General features: G+C 39.6%; 1 protein-coding gene across 3 annotated transcripts in view; it reads left to right on the top strand.

Moving 5' to 3' along the window:
- Window positions 1–17,129, top strand: part of RAPGEF4 (Rap guanine nucleotide exchange factor 4) — a 315,123-nt gene that overhangs the window by 67,700 nt on the left and 230,294 nt on the right. For 2 of the 3 annotated variants that reach the window (XM_030916805.1, XM_030916806.1), the window contains exon 4: window positions 9,494–9,640. In XM_030916805.1, coding sequence (XP_030772665.1) covers window positions 9,494–9,640 — 147 coding nt within the window. Of the gene's footprint in view, window positions 1–5,894; window positions 5,958–9,493; window positions 9,641–17,129 lie in introns of all 3 variants that reach the window. The other variant, XM_030916804.1, reaches the window with a different exon arrangement.

Raw genomic sequence — 17,129 nt, 5'->3', positions numbered from 1 at the left:
CAGACTTTTCGATGAGTGCTGATGTACACTTCAGGTCCTCTCTTATGAAGGGAGGATGGAGAAAAAAGCTATCCGGCTGTAGGACCGAAATGACTCACCTTCCAGTGTCACCCCTGGTCAGCCCACCCACCAGAATGGCCAGAAGTTGGCCATTGCAGGAGGCGTGAGCTGCAGGCTGACTGGGCCTTACCCTGTGGGTCTTCTCTGGGCTCAGGAAGCATCAGATAGTGGCATGGATTCCTACTGAGCAGGGGAACCCACTCCTTTCCCCTCTCATAGTCAGCCCTTTCCAGGCAGGCCAGAGCCACATGCTGCTTCTCCTTTCTGTTTTCCTCTCAGCCAAGTTTCCCTAATTTAAGGTTTCAAGAGACTGGAGGGGAGACAATAGTGCCTGGACGGGAGGATTTAAGGTTTCAAGAGACTGGAGGGGAGACAATAGTGCCTGGACGGGAGGAACGGTGGGCTCTGCCTTCTGGGGAGCTGGGGCTGCGTTGCTTTCATTTCTTTTGTTACTGCCTTGAAAACATGTTTGTCCTAAGAATTCTAGGAAATGCATAGATTATTCTGTCCCTATTACTTTCAGACTTTTAGAGGCTGACAAATCCTTGTAAGTATCTTTCTATAAATTATATTTATTCCACTACTCTATATCAAATGAAACCTACTGCAACACTCTTACCACTGTGTGTAATTGTCAGAGGCATCTCTCCCAGCTGCTCAGACACCCTTCCTGCCTTGGCCATTCTTCATCTTAACCCAAGAAAAAGAGCACCCAGAAGGGGACTGCCCACAGACCACTTCATCCTTCTAAGGTGTCCCAACCTGGCTGACACATTCACATAGATTTCCACTGGGAGCATCCACTTGGCTTCCATCAGGGATTAATCCTTCCATTTCGCCAATAATATCTGTCCGCACCTACAATCTCTGACCTGAGCCTAACCAGGACCCATCCACCTCCAGATCCCCACTGCTGCACTCACCTGCACAAGATCCTCTCCTGTCTTGGTGCCTATGTAACTTGAAAGTTACATAGGGCTAAAAGTCAGATATTTTACATTCCCACTAGAATGAATAATACTATGGGTGTATTTTTTCTCAGTAATATTTTAATCGATTTAGGGTTAGAGATGAACATTGGGACAAGTTATAAGCAATAAATAACAAGCTTAAAAACAATAAATAGGGTTATAAATCTCACTGTATCAGATATTATCCAGCTGTGTGTGTGTGTGTGTGTGTGTGTGTGTGTGTGTGTGTGTGTTTACTTTAGAGACAGAAAGAAAGGGAGAGAGAAGGTCCTGTTTTTCTCTGCAGATTTTATAAGTGAGGAGCTTTTTTGGCATAGTAAGTATCAAAATCCTAGATATATATATATAAGATTTTAAATTAATCTTTACATCCCAAAAAGTAAAAAGCCTTTTCCAGTCATAGGAAAGAAGAATTTCTGATGACTGCTGACAGAATAAAGTTTATATTGCAAGATAGAAAATGGATGGTTTATTAATTCTTTAAAACTTTTACATTTCTATCACAGATGCTTATTTAAAGCTTTAGTATTTACCTAATGCAACCCACGGTGGTTAAATTCAGAACTCCTTTGAAATTCTATTGCCACTTAATTGGCTGTGGGTATTCACAGTTAGATTACCTGTAAATTGGGGATAATAGCTGTTATCTGAAATGAGCCGATGTATGCAAAGCACTTAGTACAAAGCCTGGGATAGAGCCAGAGGGTCTGTGCTTTTTGAAATTACCATTTCAGGAAAAGTTGGTTATAATGACTGCAATGCTGTTGTTTTATCACAAGAGGGCAGTGCCAGAATAGAAAACGCAGGAAATGTACTTGGGATTTGAAACAGTAGAAGTTTAACAATATTGTTCAGCCATTTCATGGATCAGAGAATCCGGGCTGCACTTGGCCTTGGTCATCACTTAATTTCATCCCTTCATCTGTCACTGTGAAATTATCTGGCACATTTTAGGTCAATTTCAGAAAAAAATCTCATACTAGTTTTCTCCCTAAAGTAAAATAATATGCTTTTATTTGCCTTCTCTTTTTTCCTTCTACAGTAACAAATATGTTTTTAAGCATTGCATTTTTGTTTACAAAATTTGAAGAACACGTGTGTTTCACTGTAATGTGGATCTCTCTACCTTTGTCTGTCTTTCTCTCTTTGCCTCTCTGATTCTTCTATTCGCTCATTTCACTCCATTATTTTCAAACAGAGAACACTGCCATCATTGGAAACATTTTTTCTGAGCACATTTATTGAGCCCATAAAACATGAAAGGTGCCAAGTCCACAGCAGTTGTTTGTAATCTCTTCCTACTTGTCTATGCTCAGGTCAGGCTATTTGTTAGGAGCTGATTGGGAGTTTATTGAGCATCCTGCATCCTGTATTTAGTTTTGTTGCCATGTAATTCTTTGTTTGGGTGGTTGGATGCAAAACTGCGTCACAATGCTGGACAGGCTGGCTCTCCACTGAAATGAGGCTGGCCTCCCTGATTCAGTTACCAGAATGCTAATGCTAGTCCATTCTCATCAAACCTTCCTGCGGCGGGCTTGCCTGATCTTGTTAAGCTTTGTTGAACGTACTGATTCCAGGGAAGTGTTCTAAAAGCAACAACTCTTGTCTTTGCTGTTTGTTAGAAAACACATTTGCCTGAGAAGTATTTTGCCCTCTTGCTTTGGCAGGAAATGCTTCTGACAGCACATACAATCTAACATCTTGAAAAATTAAGAGATTGGGTTCCATTTAATTTTATTACTTAAGATGACTTGCAGCACTCAGTAAATTCCAGCACTAAATTCAAGTTCGTGAAATAATCCCAGGTGCTGTGAAACTTAATGGCAAGTGTTGCCTATAGGCCTAAAATAAAACTTATAAAAACATTTGCCTTGTAAGAATTTATGTTCACACCTGTGAATAACCACTGCAGTCCAGCCTGGGCAACACAAGACCTCGTCTCTAAGAAAGAAAAAAATATGTTTCTGTCTCCACACATTTAAAGGACCAATTATTTTTCCCTTGGTGTTAACTCAATATATGTCCAAAACAATAAATTTGCCATGAGACAATGAACTCTTCTTGATCCATGAATATGGAAGTGAGTTAAATGTGCATAATAAGATGATCTGATAGCCCTTGAAGTTACAGTACAATTTTTAGAAAATCTTGATGTACTTACCACAGAGAATTCTATGTCTGTTTAATTGATTGATAGCTATTTTAAATTCCATCAGAATACCTATAACTTGTGTAAGTTGGATTTCAGCTGATGCTTATAGACATTATTTATTTGCAAGGCACAAGTGCCTTAGTTTGGATACCAGTCTTAGTTATCAGTAACACATAACCATTGGCTTTCTTAACACCATTCCCATTTCCATACTGTTTACTATATTTATAATGAAACAAGTAAAATGCCTCATATGAGAATGCCTGCTTTAAGAAAACCCAGTGTACCATAACTCAGACGCACAAAGCAGATAAATTAAGGAGTGATTAGTTGCAGTACAAAAGGATTCTTTGATTTACAGCAGGGTTTGTCAGAAGGGCTCCTTTGAATACGAGCTCCCCCAGAGAGCTGAAGTGTTTTGCAGATCATTCAATCCACTTGACATCCAGACTAGGGGACAGAGAAACTTGGAATTTAAGTGTTGAAAGCCATCATTAGTTGAAGATTAATGAAATGAATATAGAGATTCTCTATTATTTAAATGATAGAAAAAAACTGCTTTGCTTTTTAGAAATATGGAAAACCCATACATGTATGTGACTAAGTTAGAAATAATAATTTCCATTGTTTATGGAGCACCTATTATGTGCCAGAAACTAAACAGCACTATATGGATTCTGTGTACTACTTTATTTCTATTTAATACTGCTAATGATCTTACAAGAAAACTTGTGCCCATTTTACAAATGAGGATACTGAGGCTCTGGGGAACATTTGCCAAAGTCCACAGGTCAGTCGTTGGCAGAGATAAGTTTTGAATTAAGTCTACCAAGGCCCCTGGCTGTTCTACTGTGCTGCTTCTGGGGGATTTTCCCTGCTGAGCATTGTGTGTGCTGACCGTGGTTAGCCTCCACGTGGGAGTCCTTTGCCTGATGCCCTGCCTTCCAGCACGGGCGGCTTCATCGCCATCTTTATTAACTTACCTAATGCCAGCTTTTATGAGTGAAGTTAACTGGACCCTGCATATGCCACTGAAAACATTGTGCCAAGACAGTGCTTATGACTTACTTCGGCTGGTACCCGGCTGGGTAAAGGAGGAGAACCTGGAATCTGGGGGGCATCCATGATGGAGGTGAGAAATGTCTCCAAGGTATGTTCAGGCAGTGCTGGGCAGGAGGGGCAGAGGAAGCAGGAAGGTGGTGTAACACAGCCCCCAGGTTAGTGTGGGGAGGGCTGAGGCTGGTCTAACCAGGGGTAGCATGATAAGGCTTGGCCTGCTGATGGGCGGCAGTCAAAAGCAGGCCCAGCGGTGGAGATGGGCAGCAGGCAGGCTGCCTAAGAGGTCTGGCCACAGAAGGACTGCCAGAGAGGAACTGGGACCCAGGAAGGGCTGTCAGGACAGGATACTGTGACTTTGAGAAGAATTAGGGTACCTGGCAGATTAGCAAGGCAGAGACTCTGAAAGACAGAAACTCAGTTTCTCCAATCAGGGTCAGAACTCAGTTATTAGAACTGGGACACAGGATCAGAGTGGGAAAAGCAGAAATGCCGATTTTATTTTATGTTTTTAGAGACAGAGTCTTGCTGTGACTCCCAGGCTGGAAGGCAATGGTGGGATCATAGCCCATTGTAACTTTGAGCTCCTGGAATTAAGGGATCCTCCTGCCTCACCCTCATGAGTAGCTGGGACCATAGGCAAACACCACCAGGCCTGGCTAATTGTTTATTTTTTTTAGAGATGGGGGTCTCACTATGTTGCCCAGGCTGGTCTTAAATTCCTGGCTTCAAGCAAGTCTCTCACCTCCCCTCCAGCAAGTGCTGGGATAACAGGCATGAGTGATTCAGTTCAATTCTTAATTACCCGTTTGTGATTGTTTAAATTTCCCCTAATGAATAAGAGGATTGCCTGGGATGGATTTGATCCTCTAAGGAGGATCAAGTGGACCTCAATATTGGAATTGGAGGATTAGAGGAGGAGCAATGCCAAATGTTATATATTTTCCTAATGATTCGGACTTACTTGGTATTCAATAAATATACAGATTGGCTGACTGAAGTAAGAATCAGTATGAATTAAATTGGTACCTTAACTGATTTTCCAACTGAACCTTGGCCAAGAGGTACTTATACTTCCTGGGACCATCTAAGAAGAATTTGGGTAGATCATTAGACTGACTAATTTCTAGTCTCAGCTCTTCTACTTACTAGCCATCGTCTTGGGCAAGTCACTGAATATCCTTGAGCCTGATTTGCTTAACTTATAAAATAGCAATAGTGCTACTGATATTGTTGGATTGTGTTAGTATGAGTGTCCACAATTTATTAAGCATGTGTTTTGAGTCAGGCACTACGCAAAGCAGTTTAAATACATTATCTCATTCACCTGTTGTGAGGAACAAATGAGGCATCGTCATTGAGACACTTGGCCAGTGTGTGGCCCAGTCCTCGCTCACACACATACAGATCAGTATGCACGCTGCTGCACAGTGGGACTAAGGGTGGGTGGATGATTAAGTAAGGATGTCTGTGTTTTAGAAAGAGGAAAAGGAGTGATCCAGTGGACTGAGAGATGAGATAGCTGGATCAGATTGGAGGAAAAAGCCAGATAGCATGTCGGTGATATGCCAGAGGCAATTTTGTGTGTGTGTTCCCATCAGCCCTTGTTATCTAGTAGAATTGATCTCAGGTAACCCAGTATGTTTTCCTAACAGAATGAAGTCTTCCCATATGTCACCCAAAATGTACTGCACTCAACGATGTGTCTGATGCAAGTGGTAAGTGACGCTTTGGCCTCTGTCCTTATTACAGAAGTCTCTTTGGGAATGCTGATTTGGTCCGGTACCTCCCCAGAGGTCTCAGTGCAATTTAGGACCCACAGCCATCTTGGCTTACCCACCCCCGTGTTTTGGGTTTCCCCAGAAGCAGACCTGGAGAAAAGAATTTGGCTACAAGTGGTTTTTTGGAGATGGTCTTGGGAAGTATCATAACAGAGTAGGAAAGTGAGACAAAGAAGAAAGGAAAGCCAATCAAAGTGTTCTAGTAAGAGCGTTTCCACTCTAGGCAACTGGGCTCAGTCCTTCAGGAGGCCTGCTAAGAAACTGTGAAGGGCAAGGAAGCTGGGGTGTTTATCTTCCCACTCTCATGTCCTACCACTCTCATGGCAATGATTGCCCCTTAAAGGCATTAACTGCCTAGCACTCTGCCCTCAGGCAGAGCGAGGGTGCAGATGCTTGAAGTGGCACACTGCACAGAGCCATCCAGAAAGCTACAGATGACCTCAGGGGTGAGTGGGGAATCTGGCAGGGCTCCAGCAGCATCTGCTAAACCACCATCGCATATTGAAGTCAGGTTTTTAAATCTTCACTTCCCTTTTGAAAGTTCTCAAAACAAATTGCCATCTTACCACAAAATAGGACATTCCTTCACTGTTATCATTTCATGTTCCCTGCATAGGTGCTGATTGCTTTCTTCAGTCTCTGTGTTACTGTAAACATCTTCTTTCAGATGGCATCACTGAATATTAATCTGCAAATGAGCAGAAAATTAATAAAAGTGTTCTTTTGAATAGTCCCTATTAAATAAGTATTGAGACATGAGCAGTATGTGTAAGCATAAAAGAAATGGTTATGTTACATCCAGAAATAGATACTTTCAGCAGCAGGCAAAGGCAGGCATTAAGCCCATCTATAGGGTTTCAGACTTGGAATCCTGACCCATGGAGATCTGATCAGATGTTAGTGTGGACATCTAAGAGTGCTGCTTCTACACCCACTCACATTCATTCTGTCCACTCTTACCCTGCCTTTCACCATACATGCTGAGCAACATATATTGGTTCTGCTAAGTGAGAGAACATTTGGATGTCAGTTTCTTTATTTGAAAATTACTGTCTCAGCACATTGCAAGGCCCTGCCCGTGATTTAAATGTAAATAAGGGCTAGCACCCATAGACTGTAAAGATAGTGAATAGTCTTTAGGATGAAAATGTTCTTCTTGGCACCTTCTATTTTTCTGTGCCCAATTATCCCAGTGCCCAACCATGTCTCCCAAATTCATTCAGATTTCTAAGTAAATTTGTCCTAAAAAATACTCCAAATCTGCTGAAAGTAAAGTTTGAACTTGTAAACTATACTCCTTTCAGGTGAGGTTTTCCAGTCCTAATTTTAAGATCATATCTTACAATTTGTGACGCCTTGTCCTTAAATTTGAGTGGACCCAGTGTGAAAGAGAAGATCTAGAAAGGGCTGATCCCAGACTTAATTCTGGTAGAAGAATTGATTCCTGAAACCAGCCCAGAGTGCTTGAGCCAATGACTACAGCTGGGTACTCACTGGCATGGTTTTCCGCTTACAGAGGTGGTCCTGACACAGAAATCCACTGAGGAGTACAGTTGGCAGCACTGCCGTGATGAAATTTTGTTGTATGTGATAAGGCATGAGTCAGGTCGAAATCTCCTGGGAAAATCCAAGAACAATTGCAATCTTATGTCTTTATTACAAGAGTTGATTATTGGCAAAAGACAGGCTCACGTGTGTCTCCCAGCCTCTGTATTTCTTTGTGTACTGTTTGGTGACAAACTACTTGTGTTGGGGATGGGAGGTGAGAAAGAAGACTGATGAATCCATAAACTATACAACTAGCTCAGGAATAACTGAGAGATTCCTAGTTCTTTTGCATTATACTTCGCAAATAACCATATATATGTAAAATATGTGAATGATGTTAGTGGTATTACTTAGGGTCCATTTCGGGTTTTTAAGACATGCTGGAAAGTACAAACTAGGCAAAAGAATTCTTTCTGAAGGGTTCAGGTGATAGAAAAATGAAATAGGCTAGTGGGAACTTCAGGCAACCTGCTATTCCAGAGAATTGTGAAAGTCTGTGATTTATCATAATCTATCTTGTGTTTTTACTAGCATTTAAAAATTGCTCAGAAAAACCTAACTCATTGACTACTGATATTTCAGTTCTGGGGATATTTTCCTGAGTGAATTTGTTTGCAGTTGCCTTTCTGGAAAATTTATTAGCAGGCTTTTCTTAACTTCTTCCCTGATCTTTTGTTCTTTTCTGAGATATTATTGATTTTATTTTCCTAAACGTAATTTTATATGGTAATATCTGTTCAGAAGCAGTTTGCTATGGTTGAAGGAACTGAATTCTTATGGGCATTTGTCTTAGTAATGTGGTTACAGAGTCACTAACTTGATCTTAATAACATTTGCCTATTATCGTATATTAGATGCATGAAAGGAAAACTGGGCTTTCTAACTCAGAGGATTACCCTTGTGTGTCTCCCTTAGTTTACAATGCCTTACAAAATTAATGTCCAGGTGATTTTAGTGGCTATTTGCATTATTTGAAACTAGATAGGATTAAATCCAAACATTATCACCAGTGTTGCATGCAGAGAGGAAATTACTTTTTTTGGTACACCTTAAAAAACTTTTTAATCATCGATTCATGACATTTTATAAACTAGTCACACTGTACTTCATCGGATGCTGTTTTTACTCTGCTGTGGCTGCAGGAGGCAGCATGATACAAAAATCTTGTAATCTTATCGTCAGATTTGGTTAGAATCCGGCCACTGCTTATCAACTGTGTGAACTGGGGCTGTGTAGATCCAGCACTGTGACCCTCAGCTTCCTCATCTTGTCAAGACAGACAGTGCCAGTTTCATATTGAAATATTGTAACTGCACTCTCTAACTTAAAAAAAAAACAACAACGGAGCTCAGCTTCAATAGATTTCTCCTCTTTTCTGAAAACAGATAGTAGTTGTATAAAAGGGTAAGATTCCTGCTGGCAGTTTTATTCGTAATATCCTCAAAGTAGAAACAACCCAAATGTTCACCAGTAGGAGGATGATAAGCAAATTGAAGCACACCTACGTTATGGGAAACTACTCATGAATAAAAGGAAGAACTTATGGATCCATGCACCAACATGGATGAATCTTACAGACATTATGTTGAGCGAAAAGGAAACCAGGCACAAACAGGAGAATATCGTCTGACTTCTTTTCCATGAAGTTCTAAAACAGGAAAAATTTTTTTCATGGCAGAAATCAGAACAAGTGGTCTGAGGGTCTTGCCTGGAAAGGGGCACGAGGGGACTTTTGGGGTTGATAGAAATATTCTGTCTCGATCTGTGTGGTAATTACACCGGTATATATATTTGTCAAGACTTGTTGGACTGTACAATTAAATTGGATGTTTTACTTTGTACAAATTATACTTCAGTTAAAGGAAAGAAAACACCTATCCATTACATGTTTAATTTTCTAATGACTAGTTTTTTGGGATCCTTAGGATGCCGTGACCATCTGTACCCTGGGAATTGGGACGGCCTTTGGAGAGTCCATTCTGGACAACACACCCCGCCATGCAACCATCGTTACCAGGGAAAGCAGTGAACTGCTCCGCATCGAGCAGAAGGACTTCAAGGCACTATGGGAGGTGAGCCCTAAGGCTTCTTTGTCAATTAATGCAGTTTCAGAAAAGAAAGGGAGCTGCCACATGGATAATGGCATTACAGTCAAGCCTTAATGTGTTCTGTTCTGAGCTGGTAGATGGAATTTAATTTTCAAAACTTGTTTTTGAAATGAGTGAGTGAAAAAGCCATTTTGACACAAGACATCCTTTTTTTTTTGTTTAATTTAGTGCTTGCTCAATTTTCTGTAGTTTGACATACCTTATAATTATTTCTTGAATGACCATAGAGTGTTTTATGTATTTTCTCCCTCCTTTTCCGCAGATGTATTCTTAACCAGGGAACAAAATACTTTGACATTTTCTTTTGCATTTTAAAAATCATCATTGACATGTTCCCTGGGAAAGTGGAATGAATGGGGTTAACATCTGCTTCATTTAAATGCTTTTAAAAATGATGTGCCCTATAATAAGATATGAAAAATGGAGGTACATAAAGATGTCTGGTTACTTGCCAACTTCAAAATGCATAGGTGGCACAGCAGTGGATGGATGCAACTGGTCCTAGTAGCTTTTGCATTTACCGTTGCTTACCAGAGCCCCTTAAAGTATTGCACTCATTTACAAGAAGTATGAGGAATAAATCATCTTATATGCAGTCATGGCAAATAGAGCACTTATAAAGGCCCAGCTAAGCCTTGCATCTTTTAGACTCGTTCTTTTCAGTTCTTTAAGCTTCTGATTTTAACCTGCTCCTTGTCTTTGTCCTTAGCTCAGTATGTCCAAGTGTTAACCCATCAAGCTGCAGGCTTCACCACTGGTCCCAGTATGGCTAAGATTTTAAACCTGATCTAAAAAGAATTTTGTGTAATCAAATAGTTTCCTCCAGAGCCAAACAAATGGCAGATGCATTAAGGGAGCCAACCTGCAGGTGAATGAGTGATGCTTTGCCTTAAAAGTCATGCAAAGCCTTGGAAGGCCTTGGTGGTGAAACCTGTTACTTTTATTCTTGGCAGTAGTGAATAAATTGTGAGGTTACTTGTTTGAAATATTTCTCTTAGAAAATATTAAAGAGCTCCAACCGTTCTGTAAAGTTCAGAGACAAAAGCTAGTTTTAGGAAGGAAAATCGAAAGTAGGTTTGCATGAGGTGTATGTGGAGAGATTTTCTGTCAATTAAAAGGGAACAAGCTTAAGGCAAATAAGCCACTTTTTGGATCTTTCATTTTAAAAGGTAAACTGAAAAGTCTTTTTCAAAAGGGGAGTTTGGAAAACTGGTTTTCAGAACAAAAATGATTTCTAACTGTGATGTGTGTCATTATAACCACTTTTGTCTGTGATGACTTACTCAAATTGCTGAGAGAGGATGGTTTGCGGAAATATTTTAAAAATTTATTTTAATTAGGAGCCCTTAGTGCTGAGAAGGAAGCTTCTAAGAGGTTGCTACCCGTGAACATTAAAACAAACTTATTATTAAAAAAAATTTCAAACAGACAGAAAATCAAAAAGAATAGTACAATGAACACCCATTCACCCCCACCGAATTCAGCAGTTGTTAATGCAGAGCCATATTGGCTTCGGCTTTGCTTGTTTTTTTTTTTTTTTTTTTTTTTTTTTTGGTAAACTACTTTATTGTAAATGATAGACATATAATATTTCTCCCTAAATATTCAGCATATATCTCAAAAAACTTAGAATATCCTGTTACATACCCTAAGGCCATTATCTCACCTATAAAACTAATAATATCCTAATATTATCTAATACCCAGTCTGTATTTCAAATGTCCTTAATTGTCTCATAAATATCTTTTATAGCTTTGTTTCAAACCAGTCTCTGATAAAGAGCCATGTCTTACATTTGATTGTTATATCTAAGTCTCTCTCTCTCTCTCTCTCTCTCTCTCTCTCTCTCTCTCTCTCTCTCTCTCTCCCCCCCTCCCCGCCTCTCCTTTTCTCTCTTACTTTCCCCCTGCCCCATCATGGCATTGACTTGTTAAAAGGCCAGGTCAGTTTCTCCCAAATTCAAGATTTGTCTGATTGTTTTTCTCATGGTATCTTTTTTTGCACTTCTATCCCAGGGTTTCCTATAAATGGAAATTAGGCTAAAGGTTTGATTAGATCAAGTCAAACGTTTTTGGCAAAAAAATGTGAAAAGTGGGCCGGGCATGGTGGCTCAAGCCTGTAATCCCAGCACTTTGGGAGGCCGAGACTGGCAGATCACGAGGTCAGGAGATCGAGACCATCCTGGCTAACACGGTGAAACCCCGTCTCTACTAAAAATACAAAAAATTAGCCGGGCGAGGTGGTGGGTGCCTGTAGTCCCAGCTACTCGGGAGGCTGAGGCAGGAGAATGGCGTGAACCTGGGAGGCGGAGCTTGCAGTGAGCTGAGATCCGGCCACTGCACTCCAGCCTGGGCGACAGAGCGAGACTCCGTCTCAGAAAAAAAAAAAAAAAAAAAGAAAATGTGAAAAGTGATGCTAAGGACTTCAGGAGGATTGTAATGTCTGGTTGCTCTGTTGATGCTAAGTTTGATCCCTTGGTTAGGTTGTATCAGAGTACATTTTAGGACTGTTTTCCACAGATCTTTCCCTTAGAGGAAAAATATTTAATAGGGACATTGATATGGAGGGCTGTCCTTGCTATCTAAAACCTTGCCACCTGTTTTGCAGTTCAGTGGGTCCACCTCTTCACCTGTAACCTCAGAGCATGATTTGTGATCTCCCTTGCCATTGGCTTAAGTGTACTGGGGACGACATTCAGAGAGCCATTTGGAGTTGATAAGAGTGGATAGTTTTTAGTCTAACCTCTTTTACAGGGTAGGGACTGAAATCGCATAGTGAGTAAGAGATTAGTCAGATGTTTCATTTTATTTGCCTGTTCATGCAACTAAGTGTAGAGTGTGAATTAGATGCTCAATCAACGTTTTAATTGTCTAAACTGAAAATGCAATAAACCCCATTATCTAGCAATCTGTTAATCAGGACTTCATTAACGGGCACACTTGTGCACATACAGTACATGATAATCCTAAAAAATTATACAACTCTAAAGTACCTTCTGAATAAAAAAGATTGAATTCTGTTTATTGTCTATTCATTTATTCATAATATACAGAGTATCTCCCATGTGTTAGGTATATGTATATGTATGTATGTGGGTGTACTCAGATGTTTGTGTGTTTATACATATATGCAAATCTGTATGCTTCTGCTCTCAGGGTAGGGGCTTCTGTTCCACTCAGAGGAGACAGAAAATAAAAATCATAGAATCTCAGAGCATAATATATCATTAAATAACTTTAGGTGCATGATTGGAATATTGGTGATCTATACATGGCATATATAGCACTAATCTGCTTGCAAAATATTTGATAACCAGAATGCCTGTTCTTTGATATGTCAGATAATAGGGTTAGTAAAATTAATCTGTCCTTGTTCTGGTAAAATCCATCCTGTGCTGGTATCTGTTAGCAAAATTTAAACCCAAGCTCATGCTGTCAGCAGAAGCCTAAGTCATGTAGATCACCCAAATATCAAAAGGGAAGAACCATACAGGGAAGAATTACATATTCAGGATTCAGGCCGACTCCTGAGTCATCACTGAAATGTAAGAGCACAGAAAGAAGGCATCAGATGGTGGGAAGTAAACTAGTACAACCACTATGGAAAACAGTGTGGAGATTCCTTAATGAACAAAAATAGAACTACCATTTGATCCAGCAATCCCAACTCTGGGTATCTACCCAGAGAAAAAGAAGTCATTATACAGAAAAGATACTTGCACATGCATGTTTGTAGCAGCATAATTCACAATTGCAAAAATATGGAACCAGCTCAAATGCCCATCAGTCAATGAGTGGATAAAGAAATTGTGAGATATATATATATATATATATATATATATAATGGAATACTACTCAGCCATAAAAAGGAACAAAATCATAGCATTCATAGCAATCTGGGTGGAAATGGAGACCATTATCCTAAGTGAAGTAACTCAGGAATAGGATACCAAACATCGTACGTTCTCACTCATACATGGGAGCTAAGCTATGAGGATGCAAAGGCATAAGAATGACACAGTGGACTTTGGGGACTTGGGGGAAAGGGGAGAGAGGGGTGAGGGATAAAAGACTACCACTGGGTACAGAGTACACTGCTCAGGTGATGGATGCACGAAAATCTCAGAAGTCACCACTAAAAAACTTATTCGTGTGACCAAATGCCACCCATTCCCCAAAAGCCTATTGAAATTTTTTTAAAAGAGAGAGAGAGAAAAAAAAAAAAACCCCACTAAAATGTATATCATGCAAACATAAAAAGAAAGCAGCAGCAAGGTCAACTGGATAAGGCCTCCACAATCAGGGAGGTAAGGTGCTCAGAGTTCACTGTTCAGTGACAGGTTCCAAATAGTAAAAATTAGAGAACCTGAATCAGAGACCCTGTGTCTAAATTTGCATGTTCATCTCAGTTGAGTGTTTACTTTTGAGGAATGTCCTGGTGGGCTCATTTCATGGCAGGCACTCTTATGTTGGGCTTTGTTTCCTTGTAGGTACTCTTACTGTCACTTATAGGGGCTGCAGGCTAGAACACTTCCATTAGGATTCTGAGTTGCTTCTAACTGAAAATTATGATCCCTAATCACTAACAGGTAGCACAGTCAAAAAGTAGTCCTTTAATAGACTGAGCAAATACTGTACTTTATATCTTGCACTTGGGACTTTAATGGTAGCACAAAGCTAGGGAATTCCTTTTCTTTTCCAGGTCAAGGGCAAGTTTCCTAGGCTTCCTCAGGTACGCCCTCAGAGAACCACACGTAAGGTTTTGAAGTCCTATTTAATTCCATCCCCAATACCTCTTGCTTTATATTGTCTATTCTGCTGTAAGTCAAATAGGCAACACTCAGAGTATTTTTCTTTTTTGGTTTTGTTTTGTTTTCTTTTTTTTCTTTTCTTTTTTTTTTTTATTATACTTTAAGTGCTAGGGTACATGTGCATAACGTGCAGGTTTGTTACATATGTATACTTATGCCATGTTGGTGTGCTGCACCCATCAACTCGTCAGCACCCATCAATTCATCATTTATATCATGTATAACTCCCCAATGCAATTCCTCCCCCCTCCCCCCTCCCCATGATAGGCCCCAGTGTGTGATGTTCCCCTTCCCGAGTCCAAGTGATCTCGTTGTTCAGTTCCCACCTATGAGTGAGAACATGCGAACAGAGTATTTTTAAAAAATCATCATCATAAATGTGATCAGAAGCATTTCCTCAATGGTCTCTATAAATCTATCAAATAAAATAAATATTCCCTAAGATATAACTGAGGTAGCAGCTTGGCACTTTTTTTTCTTTTGTACCCTACATCTTTCCTAATGAAAATGACCTGGTTTCCTTCTCCCTTTCCCTGTTTCGATTGCCAGTTTTGGTCAGATCTGAGGGTGCTGGGTAGCTCTATCTTAAAGTCAGGTCATATTTTCTTAGCTTGAATGAATTATGTTAAGTTTCTTCAGATTTGGTAAATAATGCCTGTCTCCATTTATGCCCCTTTAATATTAGAACTTAATGAAAAATATGAACCAGGGTATAAAACATCTCATTTTCCAGTAACATTTCAGGAAGGAGGCAGAGATGGGGAGAGATAAATATTGGAGACAGTATGTTTCTGAATTACATACAGAAGAAAATGGATTTAAAAGTCTTAGAATACCATTTTTAGTTCTTAAGACAATTATAATTTACATTTAAACTCTGACACTAGTGGCATTTTCTACCCTCAGTAAGGAAGTTAAATGACAAAGCAGTTAACTGTAAGTTTGGGAGTTTAAAGCAGTTATTATATTAATAGTTGATCTAAGATTATAGGTATTTTATGATTGATAGTAGCTCTTGGAATAAATACAAAACTGATCTATTATCCAAGTCCATGAATTTCTGTTCAGCACAGAGAGTATAAGAGGGTTTCCAATGGCTGGAACAAAACAGTGAGGGTTTTGTTGGGTTTTCTTCTTGGCTTTCTGTCTGATGTTGTGTTTGTATGAGGATGATTTCAGGTTTGTGGCACGTTTTGATATCTTTACATGGAATATTTCAAATACATGAAATTGAATGAGGTGATGAGTCCACTGTGTTCAGGAAAGTAGATTAGAGAGGTGCTCTTGGTTAAATCCATAAAGAATGCTTCTGAGAGGCCCTTGAACTTGTGTTTACCACCTGTTTACCTGTAGTTCAATTGCATGAACACCATTCTGGAAAAATTTCCCTGTTACTGTGAGCCATGTTTGAGCATATTCAAAATAATAACACATATTTCTGAGTATGTTCTTAAAAATTAAAGACAATAATAAAATTACAGAGCCATTAAAAATAAAAGCAATGTTTTAAATTTGTAGTCTGACCTGTGTCACAATAAAAGTGATTTCTTAGCTGTGATTGTTGTCTGGAAGCCTCTTGACATACTATTGTGATTTTATTCCAACCAGGGCAAAATGTGTCATGGAGAGCTATTGCTTGGATATAATGATTGGCACATTAAATTGACTCCTCAAATGTGTCTGTGGCCTCAGTAAACATTGTTAACTGACTGAAAATGTATTTCATGCTTTATGAGATACAAAACTGAGTGGTAAAAATAAGAAAGTTAACGTTTCTGTCTTAAGAAAAGCCATTAGTAAATAGGGATATTAATCAGAATAATGAATGCTGTTGAAGAAATATGTTTATGACTGTCTCTATTCCCTAATTTTCAGAATGTTTATTTTTCTGTAAGATTCTATCAGATATGTTGACAGTTGTGGAACCAAAAAGCTTTTTAGTTACTTCTAGTTACTGACTTTTTTTAGAGTAAATAGGGGAAAATCCCTTTTCCATTAATAATCTTTCAAGCCACAGTGAGAATAAGGATTGTTTGAAGCAACAGCAGCTTAGTCTTTGCTAAGGTGCTTTAAAAACGCTGTTAGAATAATGTACCTTCCAGAGGCACCTGCTCTTGTTCCAATAGGCTTGATGTTTCTATCTGTCTGTAGCTGTCAGAAAAATGAAAGCCAAATACTTAAAAATTAATATCTCAGAACACAGATATCCCAGAAGTTCTCAGGTAAATTGTATGGCTTTATCCACCATACTAACAATTTCAGGTTGTTTCACTTTTGCATTAATGGTAGGCTTTCCAGGTTTATATTTAATGGACTTGGGTATTGAGTTAGGACTGCCTGGCCCACCTGCAGACAAGGCAGCCCCTTGCCTGCCTGATAATGCACAGGGACCGAGACCCACACCCTCATCGGGAGTAACCAGAGCCTCAAAGCCAAGGGGCCTGTATTCTCCCAAGTCAGGAGCCCGAGCTTACTTTTGGCAACTTTGGAGCTTGTACTGTAGGGTTACTTCTCAGGCCAGAAATTTGCATCAAAGGACTAAGAAAAATATATCCAAAAATAAACATGAAAGCCAAGACTTCATGCCAGGAACTCCAGCCACACACATCCTGTTGGCTGGTTCTCTAGTCTTTCTCCTCACAG

The sequence above is a fragment of the Rhinopithecus roxellana genome, chromosome 14 (assembly GCF_007565055.1).
Source record: "Rhinopithecus roxellana isolate Shanxi Qingling chromosome 14, ASM756505v1, whole genome shotgun sequence".
Classification (NCBI taxonomy): Eukaryota; Metazoa; Chordata; class Mammalia; order Primates; family Cercopithecidae; genus Rhinopithecus; species Rhinopithecus roxellana.
The sequence above is the reverse complement of the archived record's forward strand: the minus strand, read 5'-3'. Positions and strand labels throughout refer to the sequence as shown.